The 24814-nt window shown below is 40.0% G+C and overlaps 1 protein-coding gene across 26 annotated transcripts in view; it reads left to right on the top strand.

Moving 5' to 3' along the window:
• Window positions 1–24814, top strand: part of DLG2 (discs large MAGUK scaffold protein 2) — a 1018327-nt gene that overhangs the window by 896776 nt on the left and 96737 nt on the right. For all 26 annotated transcript variants that reach the window (XM_049823421.1, XM_049823420.1, XM_049823428.1 and 23 more), the window contains one exon: window positions 23449–23563. In XM_049823421.1, the coding sequence (XP_049679378.1) occupies window positions 23449–23563 (115 nt within the window). The remainder of the gene's footprint in view (window positions 1–23448; window positions 23564–24814) is intronic.

Genomic DNA, 24814 nt, shown 5'->3' with positions numbered 1-24814 from the left:
TTCTACATACAAAGCAGGGTTTCCAGGCATGGATTACTTTCATTTCACAATATTTTGCAATTTGTCAGTTAAAAACCCTGAAATTTTCTGTAGATGTTCTAAAATGTTCTTGTTTGAATTAAAGAAATTGTTCCGGAATATGGAATGTAATTTAAATGTTTCTTGTTCATGTTAGGTTTTTTCTATTCCAGTTCAAATTTTATCATCTTTGAATTATAGTGGTAAACTGATCTAGTTTTACAAGATTCCTGAAACAACTTTGTGGAGCAACTCTGATATTTTTATGGTAGCAATTACATACTGGCCTTTGTAAGTTTATGTGGTGCAAATATTTTGCACTCAAATATCTTCCTTTGTTTTTACTCTTTCATGTCTTGCTACTCGCACCTGACCGCTGAAATGACAACACTCATAGTCAGCTTTCTCCTGTCTTTTCAGAGATGTGAATAAGTTCGGCTTTGTTTTTATTAAATTCTTTTCAGTGCATAGGTTTTGAATGGTAGTGATACGAAATAGCAAAAGTAGAAGGGCTGGAGGACAGAAAGTTGGAAGGGCTGCATATTTTTTAGCATTTTTCTAGTGGAATTACTGTGAAGTGCATTGTTCAGGTTTATCTACCATTCATAAATTAGTCCGGCTTTTGCCCTACACTATTCATAAGACTTAAAATCCAACATTTTACCTCAGTTGTTTGAGATATTTAATATAAAGTGTGAGTCAGTGGCTGGCCAAAGAAGGACCTAAACCTATCAAGATTGAAACATTGACATTTTCTGTTTCAGTTTATTTTTTGGTATGCTTGGTTAAGGAGAAGAAGAAACAAGCTTAAGCTGTAGATGTTGTCTGCAGGCCTGTCAACTAATTCTTACATAAATGGTTGATCAAGAATTAATGATTTGTATTTATCATGGGAGGTAATTTTAAGATTTGAAACATGGGAAGCAAAATGACTAAGACTTGTTTTACTTAAAATTAATCAGCCACCTGGCATGTTTTCTTTCAAATCTATACAATAATAGCACTTTTATCTTCTGTCTTTCTTCTACCCCAATACCTTTCCCCAGTGTTAGGTTATTGTACCTGAGATCCTAGACTATGCTGTATTTTGGTATAGTTAGGAGTTATTTTCTCTGTCAATGTGAGGTTCAAAATACCAGAAATATGTCCAGTTTTTTTCAGGCCTATTTGTATAAACTGTTTTTCCCTTATTGCCAAAGAGAAATACTTGTTGAAGAGAGAGATCAATAGGGAAAAGAAAAGAAAAAAATCAGAAAATAAACCCACAGGTAGATACTGCTGAAAATCTTCAATTGCCCCAAAACTGTCATTTGAGAGAGGGAGAAAAGAGGCGCAGGAGGGCCTAATGTTTGAATATCTGTGCTGAAAAATGGTATCCCTACTGCCAAATTGTATTTAGATTAAAAAGTTGATTTTTTTCAGTGAAGAAATACATTTAATTTACCAGCTTTTTCAGCAAAAATTAGGCATTTGAGTTTAAAACACAAGTAAATAACTTGAATTCAAATGTTAAAGTCACTCACTCAATTAAGGAATGGGAATTGTAAAGGCCTAAGCACCAGTCTGGAAACATACAGAGCCTGATTGTAATCTCACTTACAGCATTTACATATACCTAAAACCATGCAAATCAAAGACCAGCCTGAGAACACAAACATGGTCAACATCTGCCTTAACCTCTGGTTAACATCTGTGAGGGCTGACTCAGCCTTTCATCTTCTGGTGGATATGCCTCTCTCTGAGTGTGACTCTGAAACAATCTGTAGGTCTTTCAGATAAAGTTGTAGTTAAATTAATGTACTCAATCTGCAGATCAAGCACCGTTCGTTTTAATTTAGCCATTGTTCTGGTCTTTGATTTACTTGCAGCACTTCTGTAATCATGACTGACGCCCTTGCGGTGGATACCATTGATATATGGTGTTTGTACTGCATTAAGTTTGTGAAACACATCAAGATTCTCTTGGATAAAAAGCAGTATATTTGTAAATTATGTTAGCATGTGGTTTGGAATATCAGCCCTCTTTCAGATATATTACATAAACTGCCATATAGATACATAGCATGAACTGCCATATAAAAATAAATTTTATGCATAATCTTGGGACATCCTTTTTTTAGCGACGCTCCTTCTCTGACAAACATCTGAGACATTATGATACTAATTCGCTACATTTTTGTTTCAACTTAATTTTTTTGTAGAGTTAGTTAATGCAGAAAGGAAAGACCATTTGAAATGCTGTCAAACTGTATTTCAGCCTATGAGACACATGACATCTGCCATTGAAAATGATGCCCCAGGGAACTTCCTAAACATTATTTCTGAGAATGTGAAATGCGGCCACCTCTGCCGATGAAGGGGCAGGAAGCTGAATACCAAACATGGCAATATTCTGCATTCAGGGAAAACCGAGTCAAAACAATACTCACTTTGCAAGATAACTGAATAAGTTTGTAGTGCATATGCAGAATAAATGTACTTTTAAGCGCTTCCCTAAAGGTTCTACAACCAGTAAGCTGCACACAGTTCGTGTATTTAATTCACAAAAATGTAGTGCTTATTTGATCTTCCCCAGGATTTGTACTTGGACTCCACCAACTCCAGGTATTTCAAATATAGATTCTTAGTCATCATCTCTGGTGCTAAATGCCAGCAATTATAAGTACTGGTTGACTCATTGCTATACTCCATGCGTTTTTATGACTGTTATAAAGCTTTGAAAATGCTGACAGACCTGTAGCCATCGTGGGCACTGCCAATATCAAGGCGTTTGATATTAAATATAGCTGGATATTAAACCTTTATATCGCTGTACCCAGTTGTTCAACAGCACTGTCACCAGAGAGGATAATGTGAGCCAAGGGACACTAGTACAGCTAAGTGAAATATTTTATTTATTCTAATGATCTTTGCATTCTAAAGGACTGAAGTTGTTAACCGTACATTATCTTGCCAGTGGGGTTTACCAGCTCGGTATTTCTAAGTAGAAGAGGAGAAAGAGCTTTGCTTATATGTTACATTTGTCTGTAACCACAGAGAATTAAACCCATTGTTTCACAAAATTACAGAATAGTCAAGCCTAGAAGGGAGCTGAATCGTCTAGTCCAACACCCCCTGCTCTAGCAGGGTCAGCAAGAACAGGTTGCTCAGGGTCAGGTACAGTCAGGTTTTGAATATTTCTACAGATGGAGACTCCACAACTCTCTGGGCAACCTGTTCCTGTATTGGATCATCCTTAGAATAAAAAAAGGGGTTTTTTTCTAATGTTTAAATGGAATTTTCTGTATTTCAATTTGTGCCCACTGCCTCTTGTCCTCTCGCTGGGAACCGCTGAGAACCATCTTCTTTGCACCCCCCCCATCAGGAATTTACAATGTAAACTGGCTAAAATCTTTGATATATGCACTACTGTCCACTGTTGACCAAACCATTCCCTAGTGTTTGCTGTGTGACATCCAATATGCCTTAAACATGGCAAGAAGGAGTCAGACTTCTCAAAAGACATGTGAATCCTTGTCAGTATTCTGAGCATACTTCTCGGGCTCTTCCCAGATGTTAGATCACACTCATTGCTAAATATTATTCTTGTTGTTCAAGATTTGAATTAAAGAACACTACTTTTGTCCAATACCTTTTCCCTTTTGTTCCAATCTGCCAAATGCTTGCTTAGAATTTAAGTTCACTTTGAAATTCTGGTGGGTAATGAGAATTATAGATTCATCTGCTATTCATCCTTCTATAGACGGTAATTATTTCTGAAATCTGTCTGCTGCCAGAAATTAAGCAGAATCTCATTCAAACAAAAGAAACCTTTCCTTAATTGAGAGACTTGCCTACATGGCACAGAGTATGAAAACAAAAGTGTGCTTTCATAATCTTGAAACCGGCTTCGGCATTGGGTTGGCTGATCAAAAAAAAATCCTCTATGAATAGAGTATGGCCTATATAAAAGAAGTTAAAACCTCAAATTTACTTGCATTTGTTAACGTCCTCTTTAGCAGCCTTTCTACTCCAGAGATTTCCCTTCTTTCCTTTCAATGTAAGTTGTTCTCATTAAGCTCTGTGATTACAAACAAGGCTTAGCAGTATTAAATGACTAGATATTTTTATGGCCAAATGGGATTACTTTGATAATTGGCTCTGATCTGTTGCAGAGCTTGTTCTCCCATACTTGCTGCATCGAGCCTTGTAACGTGATAGAAGTACCATCCAACTGACATTTCCCAGGTCCTTTGATCCTGGAGCTCTTCAGAAGCTTAGTTTCTTTTCAGCTGTGGGCAGCATGTCACAGCCCTTCCAGAAATTTTTTATTTCTTCTGTCATTGTCCATGTTGATGCCTTCGAAACTTTGTGGTGAAATTGTGATGAAGAATGACAAGGCTTAAAATAGGGACATCATCACAGTGTTTTGTGGAGCCAGTTCTTTCCCAAGTCCCCAGCTCAGCCATCATGTAGCCAGGCCAGATTCTGCTCTTAGGTCAGCACTCTCGGAGTTGAGGATCTGTGGCAGATCAGGCATAAGAGAGGTTGACAGAAACCTCCAGCACTGAAATTACAGACTGACGGCATGGTGTCATCCACCAGAAAATATGGCATTTCAGATCCATATATCCTTGTGCTTCCAATGACAGATCCCTATGATAAAGGGTGTCTGACCTGTGGTAAACAGACCCATCAAATACTCAAAGCAGTCAAAACCAAATGAAAACTAAATAGTTTCTTTCTCTTAGCGTGGACACATGCTGCCTTATGGAACAGAAAGGACTGGTGCCAATATAGTCACTTTGCATCTACAGGTTTGAGGAGATGCAGAATTCAGAAGAATTATCCCGCATCTTGGTTCTCCTCAAATCTGAAGCCAACACAAGACTTTTCTTGTGCCTTAAAGTGAAAAAATGTTGCTATGTCCATACAAACATGTAATGCATTGATCTTCTCTACCCACTGTGTTGATAAGGCTACCCCACTGCTATCTAAACTCTTGAAATGAACTCTTGAAATGTAAAAGTTCAGATGTTGCCCTAATTAAGTTTCCATTTATTTCTTTGGAAAGACTGGCAAACACTGACTCAGGCTTGAGGCTATTTATTTAACGTGGGATTCTCTCATGATGCATTAAAGTGGATACTTGAGAGAAAGGGAAAATCAGGTTCCCTATAATACTGTGGAATGTATTAATAAAACTCTGAGATGGTCCCAGAAAGCAGCTATGTGACAGAAACTCGGGTCTTACTGTCCTTGCACTCTGATCTAGGAAAAAATCCTCCTTCCCTCCAAATATGGCACTTCATGTAACTCTGAACAGTACGGCCCATCTTAGCCTTATTTTTACAATGCCTGTTCATAGTCACAGGCTACAAAGATTTTTTTAATATATCAAAATTAGTTGGAAATGCAGAACATATGGATTTTGAAATTGTTTATGAAATCCATATCCCCAGAGGTGTTGTCTGTAACTTTGAGAAGAGAATGCTTCTTTATTTGGAACTCCCAAAGTGGTGAATTCATTAGAAAGTCGGGATTAGCCAGCAACAATAAAAACACCACTCTGTATGCCAGGAATACTTCAGAGGCTTTGAAAGCTTTCCTTGATCAAAATATATTCACTGGAGTCTTTTCTGTAATGACCAAAAGGTGCAACAGAAGTAATTCTCATAAAACCTTGAGTAATCTGTGTCTGTTTTCAACTGACATTATTTTGGATGTAAGAAAGACCACGTATTTTTGTAGCAGCTTGACAGGCTGGAGGCTAATGCATGCATTGTACTTCTGTGCCTGTGCTGTGATTTATCTGGAGCAGGGCATGTTTATGGCAGTGTTCCTCTTAACTAGCCAGTGGGTATAATCCTGCCAAGTCCTGTTGTCAGTCTGTTGGTATAAATAATGTCAATAGTAATCAGTCACTGCCCACTTTGATCCCTCCTGCCTTCTTTGCTCTCAGGGGTAGCCACTGTCAGGTGGTGCACGCTGCCAGTTTTGCTCCTGTCTTACAGAAAAGGGATTTTCCCTTGGCACTCTCCTTTAGCAGGATGTGACCATTGCCCACACCGCTTTTTAATGTCCTACAGGAAATAACAATAACAATAATAATAATAATAATAACAACCACCATTAAGAAAAGGCTACCTTCTGAGCCACCAACTGTTTGCATAAATGTCATGCTCAGCCTGACATTTCTTGCTGCTAGTCCTCGGGAGAGCTCGGCGAGCCGGGGCCGCAGCCCCAGAGGGTAACGGGGGAAGACATGTAAAGGTCGTTGTGATTATAGCGAAGGAGATACTTGAAAGCAGAATCCGAATATGAAGTCTCGTAGAGGCTGGCATGCAAATTAAAATGTAAATAAGGTTGACAAGCTTTCCAGCAAGACATCAGACTGCCAAAGGGCACTTCTGCCTTCTCCAGACCTCTTCTGCCCTTCATGAGCACGCTACAGCTATTTCCTCGGCCAGCAACAAGAGTAACCTCTGGGGGAAGGAGGGATTGAAAGTCGTAGTGATTCTCAGCAGCTGTCACATTTGCAATGGTTTCTCTTCAGAGTATTTCATAATCCTTTTTTTCAGTGTACTTGCCTTGGAAATTTAGGTTACGCCATCACTGTAAATGAATAAACAAAAAGATGTGTATATACGTGCACAAGCATCAATGGCAGTCTTAAAGCTATGAAATTCTTAAAAGTTTCATGAAAACAGGGTAATTGTGAGAGACTATTCCAGACTTTTGGCATCATTAGATAGCAAAGAAATTGAGAAAGATGAGGGCAGAAAAGAGAAAGAGAGTCACTGACATAGGTCATTCATTGAATTTTATTTAAACTGTAGTAGAAATTAGAAAAGGTTGACAAAGGTGAGAGAGGCTTTTGAAAATGAAGGAGCTGAGGTAGAAGTCACAAGATACGAAGTCTTATAATTCTCAGAATAGATTCACCTTCAGCTTCCTGGTGTCAGAGAGATATGTGAGTAATGATTATTATTACTGCTTTGAGAAGTCTGCTTTGATTTGGTCTTTTTTTTTTTTTTTTGCACTAGAGATTTAATTCTTTTTGTTTTAACGTCTGGCAGAAATTCATTTGTGTATATTTGAAAACATATGTGCATTTAACCAGCAATCCCCTTGTCACCCCTTCCCACCCTTTAAAGGGTGCTGCCCTCCTTTACTGGTGCCCTTCAGAGCAGCCGCTTGGCATGCTCTGCACAGCAACGCCAGCTGCGTGGCAGACCTCTACAAAGCTGATTTTTGTTTCCCTTTGTCAGTGCACGATACTCACTGCCTGTTGGGATGCTTTTAGAGGCCTCCTGAGCCAGCCATCTCAAAACAGGAATGGTTTGCTGCAGTAATAGTGTCTGCTAATGTCTCATTACAATCAATTTAAATGCTTCAGTTCCACTGAGAGCTAATAACACATGAAAGTCAAACTAGGCTCGTAATTTCAAAGACACATATTTTTTTGTAATGAACTGAACTATTATGCCCTGTTGAAAGCTTGACTGTAAAAGATTTTAAAGCTGTGTTTGTAGTGTCATAAGGACCTCCTCTTATGTGTCTACTAAGCTTGGAATAGTAAGATATTCTCAGCTTTCTGTTTACCTTTAATAAAATAACAAAGCTTTATCTATTGTCCTTTACAATTTTATATATATACAATACATATTTAATAGTATTAAAAACTTAAAGTATCTAAACCAATGTGACCTGCCTAGCTTCCAGAGAGCTTCACATTTTATAGAAAAGAGAGTTTGTTTCACTGTCTCTTATTCACTTTATTGTTTCCACTCCCTACTCAGCCTCTCTCAACTTGATTGTCTTTCAACTAAATGGCCTTGTGAAAAGGAAAGTTAAAGTAATGGTAACAAACTGCACCTGAAATCATCGTGGGCCACTCTTCAGTTGGATATCTGATGTAAGAATGGAGACAAATTGGACCCAACAAGCTCAATACCTGGCAGAAGTTAGGGAAACAGAAAAAAAACCCCAGATGAATATATAGAAAGGAAAATCAAATTTACCTGGTCTTCAAAAAACTGTGACAGGTCTGGAATGGGTAGGACACTGAAGGTTTTGGAAAAAAAGACAAAAGAGCAGTTGGGCTGAAGAAAAGGAAGAGAAAGCAGGCTCATGTATTCCTTAAAAATGATTTTGCAGGTAATTTAAGAGGGATAGTGGAAAGGTGAGGCAGGTGAGTGAAAGCAGGAAAGAAACGCAGTGATTAACTACTCTGGAAGGGTATAGAACCAAGGCATGGGGCACATTGGCATATGCTGGGCAGTGTGCAAGTGGAGAAAGAAGAGTTGTTGCTCCCCAGCCCGTGGCATGCTGTGGGCTGTGGGAGTGCAGGGAGGATGCCTGGCTCTCGCCCAGCCTCCAGGAGGGGTCATGGATGGGCCCAGGGAGCAGCAAAGGGGATGGAAGAGCTGGGGACCCTGCGGCTTCGTGGCTTTCCTTGCTCTGCAGGAGCTGGTAAAGCTGCTAAGAAGATCTCTCCTCTACCCACTTGTACTCATCTTCTTGCCACAGCTCGCTGACCCCGCTCTTATTAAAAACAGGGCTAATCTTTACCTGTAGTCCCATCAACGGATGAGAACTGATGGGGCGGTGGGGGCAGAGACACACAGGCTAGTTTTACCGTAAAATGCAGTGTTTTGTGAAGTTGCCTTCTCAGGCTGTAACAGAAAGGGTCAAGAGAGGGGGAAATTTGGGCTTGGATCTGTTAATGTTGAGGACAGGGGACAGAAAGGGCTCAGCACAGACGGAAACCCTGCTGTTACTGGCAAGGGCAAGGAAGGCTGGTCCACCGGGCTCCTCCTGTGCTCAGTGGAGAGAGAAGGTCCGCTAGAGGATGGGGGCCCTGAATTGAGCTGTGGGTGAGCCTCTTTTTAGGGTCCCTAAAAGATTAACCCCAGTAGGCTGAAATCAGCCTTTGTGAGTCCCCTGTCATCTGCCCACCTCAAGGTACAGGGAGGGAAGGCAGTGAACAAGAAGCGATCCAGGAATGGGACTAAATTGTGAGGATCCAGCTCTGTTGCCTTCGCATTATTGTGGTAGCCTGTCTCTGCAGGGAGATGACCAAAGACTGCAGCTTTAAACTTAAGGAGTGATGGTTCTCGATACTCATAAAAAACATTCATATGGGGCTGTAGTCCTTTGAAGGAAGGCAAGCTAGGCAAGTTGCAAAAGTTTAGTTAGACATAGACTGCAGAAGAGAGAGCAAAAAAAACACCTTAATGAGCCAATCCTAGTATAGCTAGTCACGGTCCAGACAGTGCAAAATAGCCAAAGCTGCAAGACATCTTAATTCAAGCTGTGAAGCTTAATTTGCCTATTGCACTGGCAGGTGATGACAGTGTTTCTTCAGCCTAATGCTAACAAGGAACAGAAATTGTCTGTCCACTGCAAAACATTATTTTTTAGTGGAAGAATAAAAAGCAGCAGGTGCAGAAACCAGTTATCTTCTCTCTTCCTGTCCCTTAACGCTGCGCCACCCCCTGATTTGGCTTGACTTCAACCATATTCTCTCTCAGTCCTCCAGGTAGTTGTTGTTTATTATTTTCCCATCTTGCCTATGACTAAGAAGGGGAGAATGCAAGTCCCTCTGAATTTTCCTACAGTCTCTTGCACTTAAGGTTTTGTGCATGAAAAAATTCTATCTATCTTCTTTCCCGTGTGTATATGGCACCGTGCTTTGCCCTAAGAGTCAAACGTAAGCCTCTCAAGATGAAAAGGCAACTTATCCTGGAGAACAGTCTGTGCTGAGACCAACCAGCCCCTTGAACAGGCTAAAGAAGCTGCCCAAATCTTTTATCCCATTAATTTCTATGTCTAGAGCTAGTACATTGTTTATGCACTTAGGAGTGAGTTTCACTATAAATTTATCCAAAGAAGACAGAGAACTCTCACAAGAGTTTTATCAAAAGTGAAAGCTAAGATGGGTTTATGTGATTCTTGCAGCTTCAGTGCCTTGTATAAGTCAACAGGAAAATACTGTTATTCCACAAAATGCCACTGCAGCCAGATTGGTTTGGGCATCACTGATCTTGTGTGAATTAGCACAAATTAATTTTCACATTAACCTGCTTACAGCCATGAACACTCACTAGGTACTAGGGGATTCAGTTAATTGCAACAATAATACTTTTGTGCTAATTACAGGGACACAGCAAAAAGGTTTCTGTAGCAATACTAGCCCATTTTATAGCATGTAGGCCACTCGCAGTAATGAGCTTCATCTGTCCCAATTGCTATACAGTAATTTTCTTTAAAGGCTCATTTCTGACACTCACAAACTTTTGAAAAAGGTTTTCACTTGCAAAACCATCCCTGCTTGCCTGTTTCACTGTGTTCCCCTTTGTTGTTATTTTTTGTAATTTTACTATAGGGTTAGTTTTGAAATATCTTGGTTTGCCATATTGTTTTCTCGTATTCATTGTGAACTGGGAGGAATGGTCTTAAAAAGCAGAAAAAATACATTCAGATGAGACATTAAGAAAAAATGCAGATGCAGAAAGGAGAGTGAAGCACCAGAACAGACTGTTTGGGGTGGCTGAAGTTTCTCCATCCCTGGGGATCTTTAAGAACAAATTAGACAGACATCTGAGAAAAGATATAATTGTGACTTGCGGCCCCTGAGGCCTTTCTGCTCCTTCTCTGGCAACCTCTCTGTCTCCTCTTTACTCGGAGAGCTCGGGCTCGTGCTCCAGTTGCAAGTTTCTGACGCCTGGCACCCATGCAAACGTATGCTCTTTGTCCTTGGAAAATGCTAGGCAGTGCAATTTGATACAATCCTTATCATTGCAGTCTAAGCTAAATCATCTCCATTTGCTTTGGAAAGTGGAGTCAGTTGCCCCAACACAGGCAACATTTAGGAACTTGATCACAAATCCCAGACCATAATGCACTCCCAGATGATCTCAACCGAGTCTCCCATTTGATCTGAGCGTATCTCTTTTTTTTAGAAGAATGCGTATAGGAAACTTAAGTCATTCTTTATTCTCCAAGAAATTTCTTAAGTCTTTATGGGTTTTGACCATTCCTGTCCAAACTGTCTCTGAAAGCTCTATGGATGTGACGTTTATCAGTGCTAAATGCTGTTTAATCACATAAGTGAAGGGATCATCTTGATCCACTGCTTTTTCCTACCTGGATCATCCTGGACAGTCACAAGTAATGAAGCAGAAAATCAGAGAACCTTGAAAAAACCAGCCTGCCAAGGCTGAACCAAAGTACAGTGTCAACAAAATATTACAGACTATCACCATTTATGTCAACGACCTCTTCAGGAAAGGAAAAGCCAGTCTGCAGATGTCAAATAAATCTTAGGGTAAAGCCATAACTGCGATCATGAAAAACTGTCACTGTATTAAAAGTTATGATTTCCCCACTGAAAATGGGTCTAGAAGAATTTGCCTTTCAAGGGAGCATATGGCACTGCAAGCCAACTGCTGTCACTAGCTGTAGGCTGGCAACTGTGGGAAAGTCTGCACCAGTAAATAGCATTTGACACAGCCCCTTTCTTCTCTCTCCCTCTCTCTCTCTCTCTCTGCATTCCATATATATACACATTCCATATATATATTTCCATTCAATATTAAAAAAAAAACCATATGCATTGAATTGACTTTCTGTAAGGTAGTGTAATACACTGATAAACCAATAATACCCACCACATCAGAATAACAAAGCATTCACTTACTCCAGAGAACAAATAGCTGGTTCTTGGGAAAAGCTATTGAGGTTGTCATTCTTATTCTGGGCTGCTTGTCAGAATCATGGAAGAATATAAGAAGCCTGCATATCAGGTGGGAAGTTTTCAGCACTTCCATTTTCTACTAATCCATAAGCCTTGTCTGTAACGTGGTTTACCAGCACAGCAGGGAGACAGCAGAGGTCTTCTCCTTCCTGTAGGATTCACCCTGATCTTTTCTTTTTTTCTGAAGTCTATGTGTCTGGCACACCTGAGCTGAACAAAATCTCTGAAGGTATTGATTTGATGAAGACACTGTAGACAGAAGCCTCAAAGGGCTTTGTGTTAGTAACATTCACTGACGTACATGTTGTCAAATCAACTTTGCATTTTCAGTTTTCACTCAATGGAAAGGCTGTAGTACAATAAAATTGTTTACGTAGTACACAGGACCAGTGATGGGCTGGATATATTAACTGGAAGACGTTGCTGTGTTGAGGTTAGGCTGACCTGGTTACCCCATCACAGAATACTGGAGAATTGGCACAGGGAGTCGGAAGGGCCTCTCAGGTACCTATTCATCTACAGATAGTGTTTTATCTGGAAAATGACACCTACAGTGTCCATCAGGAAGGGAGAAAAATGCATTATGTTCATTCAACAGATCTGGAGATGCATAAGTCTCTCCTCAGTAGTATGTAGAAGCATACTTTAGAACATAGCTTTAGAAACAAAACAGGGGAGGTAAATTCAAAATGGGATAAAAAAGTAATATAGTATAAACTGGCAAATTTTCTTGATATCAGTCTTTGACAATACATTTAATTTTTAGAAAGAGAAATATGATTGATGTAATATGTCTGATTTTTCAGGAAGTCATCTGATATTGCATGATATGGGACACTGCTATTTAAACCAGTGAAGACATAGATTAAACATTGTAACAAGGATAAAAAAGCCAACTAAAGGAGAGGCAAGTATACAGGAAAAGACTGAAGCAAAGATTGGATTATTTATTTAGCAAAATGGAGATTGGTAGGTGAAGTAAATGTAAATCTGTCATGAGAATCAATACACAATGGAAAAGAGCAATTTACACAGAGGAATTGCGTTGGTGCAAAAGCCAGTAAATAGGCTTCAGCTGCATTTAGTTAGAAGAATGAGTCTAACCATTTGAGGACTGGAGTCTGTGTGTGGTCCTACAACAGTTATGAAATGCCAAAACTGAACTAATTATAAGAAGGTATTTGAACAGTTTCTGCACCGTATTTTAGGTTTTGATCTTCTGTAAAAGTAGGAATTGGGCTTGATTAAGAAGACCTTATCCAGCTAAGTCTTTCATGCCGTGAAGGTGGGCTTCTGTGGTTCTGTGAACGATGAGCTCAAGAGTATCAGCAGTAATTGCAAGGCATTTGTTGGTATTACATTGATTTTTCAGACATTATTCCAATTTTACATGATCTGCTGCTCAAGTTAATCAACATTTCAGAGCATCCAGACCATCAACTATAGCCTCTGTGTCTAATTAGTGGCCAATTGCACAACATACGTGTTTGCAACCTAGATATCTCATTGCACAGTACTCAAAATATTCCTTATAATAAGTTAAGAGGCATGCAGGCAGCAAGACTTACCCTGAGGTGGTGTATGTATTTGTCTTGTTTAAATTCATTCAGGCTTGTAATGTGCTCAACCATTCCCTATTACCTGTTTGTATTAGAAACGGTAATCCCCCTTAATCAGGAAGCTCTAGCAAACTAATACAATTCTGCAGCTGCTCTCAATATTGCCTCTTAGAAAAGATCGATACACATGTGGGAATGTTTTTATCCATTTAAATTTTAATGGTAAAAATGGATAGTTTTGTTTCCAGTCTTTGCTCAGTTCTTCTTTTTAATTCAATAGAGTGTCCCAGACAGCCTTAGGAGATGGCTGAAGATACCTTTGTCTGAAAAAGCAGCACAGCTCAGTGTAGGAAAGTGAAGATTGCAGGGGGAGGTAGTTTTTACCCAGCAGATTTTGAAGTCGGGGAGTGAATCATTTATTAATGGCATTATTCAATGTAAACAAATGGTGTTAATCATAATAGCAAAACAGTTTGACCCAACAAGCTATATTCATGTTTATCTGGTTGTATTACTGATCGTCCTTCTGATCTCTGTGCTTTTGCTGGTCTGTAAGGCTATCCTGCTATATGAATAATTACATCAGGTACTATTGGTATTCCTACTACTATTTAATTTTCTCCTTTAGCTTATAATTTTTAAATGATTTGTGGGTTATGGTTTTGAGGTTTTATTTACTGTAGGCTACAGCTTCCAAGCTCATTTGTGGAATTAATAAAATCACATTATCTTCCCCACCACTCTATTTTCAGAAAGAACCTTTTTTTTTTTTTTTTTCCCAAGCCTCTTTCAGGAACCCCTTTTTTATCTCTTCCCACTCCAAGTATATCAGAATTTCATGGAGTATAAGTACAAAACTGGCATATGATGTCTTAGCTGTGAAAGTTTTCATGTAAGTTTTCTTAGAAATTCTCTTGGGAGTTTTGAGCCCTGATTTAGCAGTGTCTTTTTTTTTTTTAATTTTCATTTTTGTCTGAAAATCAGGCAGGTCAGACTGGTCTACATTTCCAGTTTTACTTCAAAAAGGTTCCTGCACAATTCCTAGGCAGGTCATGTGTCTGCTTAGTCAATTTAAGTCGTTATTGATTCTGGAGATGATGAAGTAGGATTGTACCGTTTTCCCTACATGGTTTAGTAGAAGGTGGCATCTTCTGCATACTATAGTGCTGAGGAAGATACCATCTACGCCAACCTGCTCCCGGCTCCATATCACTGTATCCTGCCCTCTTCACGTTTCCAGGCAGTTTTGTGATGAGCTGCATCAATTAGACTCAGTCAGGTTAGTGTAAATAGAGTAAACGGGCTAACCCAGTTTATTCTTATTGAAAGGTATTTGGGAAAACTCACCTGAGCTGTGTAGCTCATAGGTGGGGCACTCAGGAGACTTTGGGGAGAAGGAAATTTATAAACAGCTGGAGGCAGGTTGGAATCATTTACCATGAGTCTGTAAAAGAGGAGTATCTACCCAATGTAGATACAGGGTTAGGCAAGACCACCAGAACGGTTTCCCGGTATTGCCATGCCAAGGAAACTTTAGAAGTGGTCAGCTCTGTATTTTGTTTCCTCATGTCAATTCATGTCTTTAAGAGGTGGAAGCAGGCTAAGCCAGCATCAGCATTAAGTACAAAATGCTCAAGTCCTGAGAAATAGAACTATATTTGATGAAAAGCAGAAGCAAGAAAAAGCAATGAAGCAAAAATAATAAGTAACAATTGCCCCGGGGCAATGATTTTGGATGGGGAATTGTGGAAATTGAATAAATGTCTGAAAATAAGATCCTCCACCACTACCCTGAAGCGGCAAAACAGCTAAATGAATTAGCTTAGCTATTAATAGAAAGTAGGTTTTGTTACTTTGTTACCTTGCAGTGTCCCACATAAATATTTGTTGAAGAAAGAGGATTCCAATGCAGGGCAGCATTTTTTTCACCTTGACAGAGTCATTTTGTGCCTAAAACAGCAGAGATATCTTGAAACGTTTCTGCACTGTACAAAACAGTAACTCCTACAAAGCTATCAAGGTTAATGAGATATATGCTGCTCTGCTGGGCGAGCGTGGCTGTGCAAGTTGGATGCCTGGGGTGAAGTGATGTGTCCACCTTGTCCAAGATTTCGCACTGTGCTGCCAAGGCAGACCATGTGTTGTGATATGGTTGTTTCAGCTCCGACTCTCTGCTCTTTATTTGCCTTGCCCCTCCTTGGGCATGTGTACACACAATATTGTCCAAGTTGTTAGCTCGGCGTGAGCCTCAGGGAATTTGAAAAAGTGCCACAAATAGTCCTGGTTAGTTCAGGGAGGGGTACATCAATTCAAATAAAGGGGGTGGGGGGGTGTAAATTTCTGAGAATACAGTAAAATTCAGTGCACAAAAAGGTTCCCAAAATCTTGGGAGGGGTTGTTTTTGAAAGCTGTTGAGTTTCTTGCAGTTTTCTTCAATGGCTGGAAGACGCTGCAAGAAATGCCTAGCTGAGAAAGTCCAGGCTGACATTTCATAAACCAAGGATAGGCTTTAAGGGAACAGGTAGAATAACATCTCAGTGGGATACATAGTCCCTGTCACTCACTAATAGCTTGATTTATTTTAGTACATCTCTTTCATTATGAGGTATGAATTCTCTGAAACTAAAGCTTCTAGAGACTAATTTGTATTGGAATTATATTCCCCGTGACTAAGAATAGAGCACGATATTAGTCTCCTGAACGTATCGTGGGAGGAAGATATCTTTTCAGGTGTATTTATATTCACAACTAACACAGTATGAGGGCTGTATCTAATGGTGCAACAGATGGAAGAAGCATTATATTCAGTAATAAAGCAAATGAAAATAAAGTTAGTGGTGATGTTTAGGCAATGAGGCCAACTACAGAACAAATATACAGGGTGAAATTTTAATTATAAGACAGGCTCAAGTCTAAATACCTGTATATTGGTAAAGGAAGACAACCAACCAATATCAAAGAACAAAGACATTAATGGTCCTACTGTGCTGAAGTTTTAAAGGCCAAAGTAATGAGTAAAATCAGTAAATATGCCTATGTCGTTATTTTTGAAAGGTTTCTGAAAAGGTGTGTTGAAAATATTCCAATAAAACCAAGCAGATATATTCAAACTAATAAAAACTAATAAAATGTAAATGTATCTTCCCTTCCCCAGTATTGAAATCTGTGTTTTTCATTTCCTTTGAGTGAGCTCAGGGGAGTTGTATGACTGATAAGAAATAGCAGCATAACTTGTTCTGTTGCTCAGTGCATCATGAATGGAGCAAAGCCTTTTGAGCAACACTTTCTCCAATAAATTATGCACACTATTGTGTTGCCTATTGATGGCATCAGAACTGTGTGCATTTTTTCCTGTCAGGTGATGAATTTAGCTGATGTTAAATCTAATTGATTTTTTGGACTTATTAAAAGCGTAGCATTTGCCATACAATATAAGATCCAAAGCCAGTCTTGTCCAGAACTATGTCCCTGGCAGTGGCCAACATCAGACATGGCAGAGCAAGATACAAGAACCAAAGGTACAGTGAACTGTACCTAACCATAGTATGTTTGCTTGTGTATTTATTTCTTATGAAATTACTGCAGACCACAAAGATTTTTCTCCATCATTAACCAGTTATGCAAATGCTGGCAACCTTAACTCCTAATTATCTAAAAACAGTAGTCAGGGTACTTTTAGGAAAAAAAAAAAAAAAAGACTCAAAATAAATATTAAACAAACATAATTGTAAACAGAAGACATAAAATACTAGCCAAAAGTATTAGCAGTTCACATCTTTTTGCATACTTTTTCACTTTTTATGTGTGTTGCAGGCTTCCAGAGCTGTGGGATGCTCGGCACCTGGCAGGCATAGCCAAAGGCACAATATTAATGCAGCACCCATATCCCTGCCTTAGGTGCCATAGGATGATGAGACTTACTCTGTGACTCACCCGGGTTCACACTGTAAGTCTGCAGAAAAGCAAGAATCAGACTCAGTCCTCTGAAGTCTTGATGCTGGTCTGCTCACCTTCCTCTCACCTCTGCGTGTAAAACAGCGGTGACTGTACAACACTGTGGGCAAAGGGTAGAAATGGAAAACTCTCACTGTAGGAAGAAATGTGTTCTTCTATTATTTTAAATCTTAAACCATTCAGCCAAGACATCTGCTAAGATGAGGCAGAAGGGAAAAAAAAAGATTTACATAAGAAGCATAAATAATGTTACAATAATAATAGTATCATGCACATTACTATCTCAGATGTCCAAGGCAATAAGTTCATGACTTGCCATAGTGGCAGACAATTTGTGTTCCCATAAACAGAACAGGAGAAAATCTGAGAAGGTTGAAGCTGGCCTGGATCCACTGAAATTATGCCAAATTGATACTGATGGAGAAGCTGGTCTGGCAGCTATTCCTTTATTATAGTGTCTAGAGTTATTCAACATACCCTTTTTGAGATGGTAAAATTCTGTCTCTAACTAATGCCTTCCTAGTTTTTTTGTTTTGTGTTTTAAGCAGTGTAGTCTGTTAAAATTGGACAGTTCGAGTTTTACTTTCCTTTCACCCTCTGACAGACTCCAAGATATATACGCTCCAACCTCCCGTTTGCATTATAGCCATCAGCTCATCACCATTTGCTGGAGTGGGTTAGAGATGCATTATTTTAGAAGCACAAAAGCAGCAAATTAGGAAATCTGTTATCATCTAGAAGCAAACAGTGATGATCCTGAATTACACAGGAAAGCAAATTTTGATACCTGCTGACAGAAAGAATTGCTATCTCTCTAAAGGTGCCAGCACTAAAAGCGTTCAAACTAATAAAGGCTTGGACTGTGATGCTAAACTATTATTTTCACTACTGTGTAATATGTCAGCATTTCAGTTGCTTAACTATACTTTACTTGTAGGATCAGGGCTTTTTTGCTATCATGTTCTCTAAAGTCAATCAAAGTTACAATCTTTATTATAAACTTAAAAGTGAAAAATAACAGTAATGTAGCTTTCTAAAATTCTGCAACTCTTTCTCACAGAAAAGCTGCAGCATATTTATTCATTTATCATAGCTATTCTTTGTTTATATGACCAAAAAGTAGCATCAAGCCATCAGATATAAAATCTCTTTCTTTGCTATTTTTAGATTTAGAAAGGATTTGATTTTCACTGTGATTTTCTAAAAATTTCTTGAGGTTTGGTTTCTTGCATCCATTTTTAGTCCCTCAAATGCATCTAAGACTTCCAGCAGCTTTCTTGTATGCTCAAGTATCATAGCCTTTCAGTCCATTTCTGAAGTGAGCTGGAGAATTTGAACCTAAAATTTCAATATACTGCTTATTTTAATTGAAAAAGTCCTTGCTCCGTGTATATGAAAGGACTTAAGTCACAGCAACACTCATCCCAACTCCTTAATGTCTATGTATCCACCGCAGGTCTCAAAAACTCATGAATTTTCCTCCACAGCATGTGGAGAGGCTTAAGTGTTGAGCAATTGGACTCAACAACAGCTTGCATACTGAGTCAGATCATGGGCCATCAAAGCTGGTCAACAGAAAACTCAAAAGGGGGTTGGGGGGGTTAAACCAATTCCTCCCCACTGTATAGGTACCCACCTGCACAGCTGTAGGAGGGGTGGCAGGATTTTAGGTATCTAAATCACTTCAGCAGGACAAATGTTGGTGTCTGCATACCCTCAGATGCCAAAGTGGATCAGGCAAAATTTTGTAGATCATAGTCTTGATCTTGGCCAGCTAAACTCGAAGTTTCATTTTAAGCATATTACTGTTAGGGTTTGGGGTTTGGGATGTTTTTTTAATGAGGCTGGCCATTTATCTTGCTTTGATTTCTCAGTATGTGAACTAAGGAGAAGGTTCAAGGTGTTTGAAGATTACTCCGAAAGATCTATCCAGTCCTTCCAACATGTGCAAGTGCTTTGGAAAGTCAAATGATTGCATTGATATTCAAAGATTAGAATATGTGTGAGACCCAGATATAGCACTTGCCAAGCTGTTGGAACAAGGTAGAAGGTAAAACACCAGCTCCCTGTCCGCATATTCAGGCTAATGAGTCCTGTATGAAGCAAACGTCAGTTGTTCAGACTGGTGTCTAATTCAATAAATACACTCATTTTTGGCCTTGGTTGGGCTTGGGGACAATTCACGCTGTGGCAATTCAAGCTGACTCTTTTCTCTCTCCTGCCTGCCCAGAGAGTTGAGCAGAGCCAAATTTAGAAAACAGACCCTTGGGAAAACGGGCACTTGCTTGGGGCAGCATGCAGAGCCCAACGTGCCAATGCCAGAGCCGTGAAAAATGGTCTTGCTGTCCCTGCAGCTGGGCCGTTCCTCATGGCAGCCATCTCTTCTCCCACATCCAGTGGCACTAGCTCCACGTCTCCAGGATCAGTGGGTTGTATCAGGATCCTTGGCATCCACCTACACTGCCGTGAGCCCTGAGCCAGCTCTGACACGGAGTATGAACAAACATTTCCCTCCATCTCATGTGCCCTCTTTCTTACAGCAACATTTCCAGAGCCACAGGCCAGCACAAACCATTATATCATCTGGTCTGACTCCAGCAATAGTACAGGTTACAGTTTGCTCACTCATTTCCCTTTTAGTCTAATGCATAACTTTATCAGTTTCTTGAGCTACCAGAGTTAGTTTGTTAGATCGTTAGTGAATCGGGCAACGGGTAGGAGCTTTGCAGATGGATTTTGGTAAGTCAAATTTGGCAAATTTCATTAATGATGCACTCCAGCAGCAATAAATTCTTTGTTCTCCCTTTCTTTAAAGGGCATGAAATTAGTGAATCAGCTTTAACTGTATTTCTTGTCAGCATGTCACAACCTCAGTGTCCTTTTAATTGTGTAGGAGCCTTGAAAGTGTGTTATTTGGATTCAGTACTGAATTTGAAGGAAGCATGAAGTGTTTTTCTGGACTTCAGCACTGCCACTTATTCACACCTAACAAATGCAAAGCTATTAGGAAACAGCTCCTCTGGAATGATCCCATCTGTAAAGAAGTGTTAAGAAAAAAGGACTTTTTCCCACTGGGCAGGAATACTGTAGCAGTTCTGATGGCAGAAATGGAGCATCACTCTTTCTTTTTCTGTTCATGTTTCAAAGGCAGCCATCACTGTAGTATCTAGGCATCAGTAAGAGAACTAGGAGGACTGAGATTAAAGAAGCTGATCTGAGCTGGGTTAAATACTGCCTGCATTGATGGCCTTGCAATTTTTGGTCCAGGCATTTGTCAGGAGCAAGGCATGGGTTTACATTTCAGTATTTTTGGATGCATAAATATGAAGGAGGTACTGTGGGAAAATATAGACCCATAAATTTGGTTATTTTAAAATTATCTATGTATTTCAATCCAAAGGAAAAAAACCATGTCAAGAACATGAAGTAACAGAACTATCATTAGTACTTCAGTATTTTTTAATACCATGCAGGGAGCAGGAGCTTGAACCCTGAAGTTCCATCACACACTTATTAGACAATTTTTAAGATGTGTTGTGGCTTCAAAATGTCTTCCAGAAAGAGAGAGGTTATTAAATTCAGAATAAATTTAGAGTCAGTTAAAATCAGTTAAATTCCAAGTGTGCTCTGAAGTCAGAACACAAGCTATAACACCATCATCGGACCAAGCTGTAGTCATTCGAGTATCTCATGAGCTGGTGTTCAGGTTGCAAATAGCTGGATGCTGTGCTAGAGAGAGTCAGATTTTCAATCCTCTCTTCTCACTCTCCAGATCGGTGTCTAAATCTGGGAGTTACTCCCACACCTCACAAACAGAGTCTGCCTGGGCTATGGTTGCTTATTAAAGGGAAAGCTGCCATTGCAGCTGCTCTGATGTAAATCATTCATATCTTTGGCCTCGCCCAGATGTAAAACATCAAAGAAGCTGAATTACACTGTACGTTTACTGTCTTCTTCAGTGTATCCACCACACATGAAAGAGACCCAGTAACAACCCTTGAAATTGTAGTATTCTGTCTGTATGCGGAGGACTGACACTCTGTGAGGAAGAGAAATGCAAGCGTTTCGTTTTTAAGATCACCTTTCCTATTTGCAAGAAGAAATGTTAAATTTGTTATAATGAAATATGAGTTAAACAAAGCCTTGCGTGGAAGATGCTTATTTACTAAATAAATTCTAGAGCGGGGGAATAGAACAAATGACTCACATAGAACAAACTTAAATCCTACACTGGGATAAACACTTCAAAACTAAACTCCATGATAAAAAATGACACAGGTTTGTAGGAGCCTTAGTTCCGCTGAGGATTTGGGCTTTTAAATCACCGAGAAGTTTAAAGATGTACTCTAGGTGAAAGAAATGAGCAAGAAACAAGCTACAGAATAAATCTGAAATACAGTCTGCATGTAGGAGTGTCTCTTCTGACATACAGAATTTCAGCTGCAGTCAGTGAAGTCATAGGTATGTGGGAAGACTGAAGAGTCATACTACAGCAGTGGTTCCCAGCTGATTGGCAAAGTAGCCGCTGTCACTTAACAGACTCGGTAGGTAATGCCAAAGAAGCTCAAAGGAAAGGGAGTTAAAATGCATCAAGTAAGAAGAAGAAGAAGGAAAAAAAACCCAAACACAAAAGCCCAAGTCAAACCATTCTGCTAAGCTAGTGTCTATGCAAAATGTGGGATCTTGGAAAGGTCAGATGTTATTATCCAATGAAAAGTTAAAGGGCACTGAATAAAATGAATTGGTTGTTGTTGCAAAGCATCTAGACATTCTGGGAACTGAGCCAGTGTGAACGGCAAATGATCAAACAAAAATAATGCTGAGATTTCTGCTAGGAGAAAATGAGAATATTGCTGTCTTACAGCATTCTCACATAGCTCAAACACCACCAAACAGGGAGCGGACCAATAGGTTATAAATGCACAGTAAAGATTTATTTACTTAAACTGAGAGGTGGTGTGATCTGGTGGGATGTACCTCCATCCTTCAAGGGAGGAAACCTTGCTTGCTGTTTTCACTTCTGCTCCAGGCTTGCTGTGGGGAAATTAGACCCTCCTTTTGAAGCAAGCAGTGAAATAAAATTTTGAGGTGCAGGGAACAACTTGGTCTCTTTACTGGCAACATCTTACTCTCCAAAGTGTCACTGACTCACTGAAATGGATTTTGTACACCCCCTCAAGTTAGTCTTCTAGCTCGCATTGGTAGGTTTCCTGGGTTTAGGCTGAATTATGACTCTGTTGCTGGAGCATTGCCTTTAGGTTGTTGGTTTCAAGGAATTAGAGCTTGTCTCCAAAACTTCAGCTTTTCCTCTCGCAAACCAAAACTCAGTCCCTTAGGTCACACAAAGAGCAAGGGGAACGTGCCAGCAGGAGGGACCGTTGACCAGGCTGTACGAGGGATGTGTCCTTTCAGAGAGGATCCTCACCAAATTATACACTTCTGGCTGAATCCTTGCCCCAACGCTGGTCCCGTGTGGCTGGTCAGCAGGTCATAATGTTCTACAAAGCTACCAGCAGAGCAAGGGAGGAGAACAAGGTGTGGGAGGTGGTTTTGTGCATTCTTATGTCGCTCAACCAGGTCTGGAGTTTCTGGGATCACTCTCTAAGACCGAGCTACAGCTCCACCTATTTAAAAGAAACAGAACCCAATCCTCAGTGGGCTGAGTAAATAAGGTGGCATATTGCTCATACACCGTTTTCACAGCTGCTTCAGGGATAATTAGACTTTGTTATATCTCCTTCAGTTTGGTGGGATTTTACACTAAATGCTTGACTCATTAGTAACTTCAGTGCATCATCCCCGCTGCCCCTAACGAGGTGTCTCATTGTTTGGAAGGAGGAGTGATGTGGTGAAAACTGCTTTCAACATCTTTTTTGCAGACTGAAAGATTTTTGGTAACACACTTTAAACCTCCTTTCCTGCAACTGCAACTGCAGGAGAGAGGGTCTAGCTATTTGAGTTTTCAGATAATCAGTGCTGAAATGTTCAAGTACCACAATAAAGAGGGCATATATTTACCAAAGATAATATATTAATGCGAGGTTCTATTAGACCTCAATTTTCAGGACGTGCCTTACATTTGTTAATTTAATATTAATTTGCATTTAGCAGCCCTAATGATTATATAGGTCAAGAAAACTAAAATATCTTTAATCTCTGGGTTTTTTATCTCCTTAGAGTACGCTCGGTTTGAGGCAAAAATCCATGACCTGCGTGAGCAGATGATGAATCACAGCATGAGTTCTGGGTCTGGCTCCCTGAGGACTAATCAGAAGAGGTCCCTGTATGTCAGGTAAGCAGAGAGAGCTTTCTCCTGGGAACATGTCGGCAGCTGCCTTGTCTACGCCCGACTTGTGTGCTGTGGGTTCAGCAAGGTGGGAAAGAAGTTTGCGAAAATGCATTGAATTGAACGGAGAAATGCATCAATCTTACAAGCTCAGCATCATTAATGTGAGAATTGGATAAAGCCCTATTGCTTAATCCAATCGTTTCAAGCCATTTGCAAAAAGCATTATACTTTTATAGCGATTTGGTTTTATGAGATGAAGATTTCTTACCAGTTGTCAGCTCTTTTGATAACTGAGATGGATATTGTGGTGTAGTGACGCATTGCGTTTCTCTGTGAGGTCTTGCCCAGTCATGGAATGATTGTTCTCATACAGAGCACTTTTCCCCCAAGACCTTGTTCTTACAAAGCGAGGACTATTATATGCTATTCTAAATGCATGACAATCTGCTGCTATCCCTTTGTATATGTTTACCCTTCTATCAGTCTACGCTACAAATAATTTCCCATCCACCTAGCAAGATCAAAGATGCAGAGGAAATGCTAAATAAGCTGATGTACGTAGTGAATAACGTAGGAACTGCCTAACCATGAGCCAGGCGGCAGCAGTGGTTATAGTTTTGCCTTGACTGTGCAAGTCTATTGCCGTAGTCATGGCTGGGTGTTGCCCAATTGCCCCTAGCAAAGTTCTGGCTGTCACTCATGCCTTTTGGGACTCAGGGAGATTATGGGAATCCGTGCTGAATATTTTAATAATCTTAATAGTGATGCTTCTCTAGGCTTTTCATTGTCATTCCTCCCCGCCCCCCCCCCCCCCATGCTCAGCATATACTTTGAAATTCCTGACAGTCATGAAGTAGAGGGAAGCAATTTGTCAGCCTCCAGGCAGTGATAATTATTCATGGGGGAGCTAATTCAGGTGATAACATTGCAGAGATCCAATTAAGGCTAAATTCTGCATTTTGTCATTATGCCCTCAGCATGAAGGGAGAAGGTAGCAGAGAAGGAAGGGAAAACTTAAATGTTAGCATGGATGGTCTCATTCTAGTGGGCAGCGACCACACAAAGCACTAACTGGTTCTGCTGCCACAAAGAGCAAGGACTGAAGGGATATGGATCGCTGTTACCAGTAATCTTGCTGTCGGGCAAGGTCAGGTTGGAAGTGTCATGGTTTTCGATGTATCTCTAACCTTCTCTGATCTCTCTGGCTTTGTGTTTACCTCTGGAGCTATTCCACCTGCAGTAGGTTTTTCCAAA

The sequence above is a fragment of the Accipiter gentilis genome, chromosome 19 (assembly GCF_929443795.1).
Source record: "Accipiter gentilis chromosome 19, bAccGen1.1, whole genome shotgun sequence".
NCBI classification, from domain to species: Eukaryota; Metazoa; Chordata; class Aves; order Accipitriformes; family Accipitridae; genus Astur; species Astur gentilis.
The sequence above is the reverse complement of the archived record's forward strand: the minus strand, read 5'-3'. Positions and strand labels throughout refer to the sequence as shown.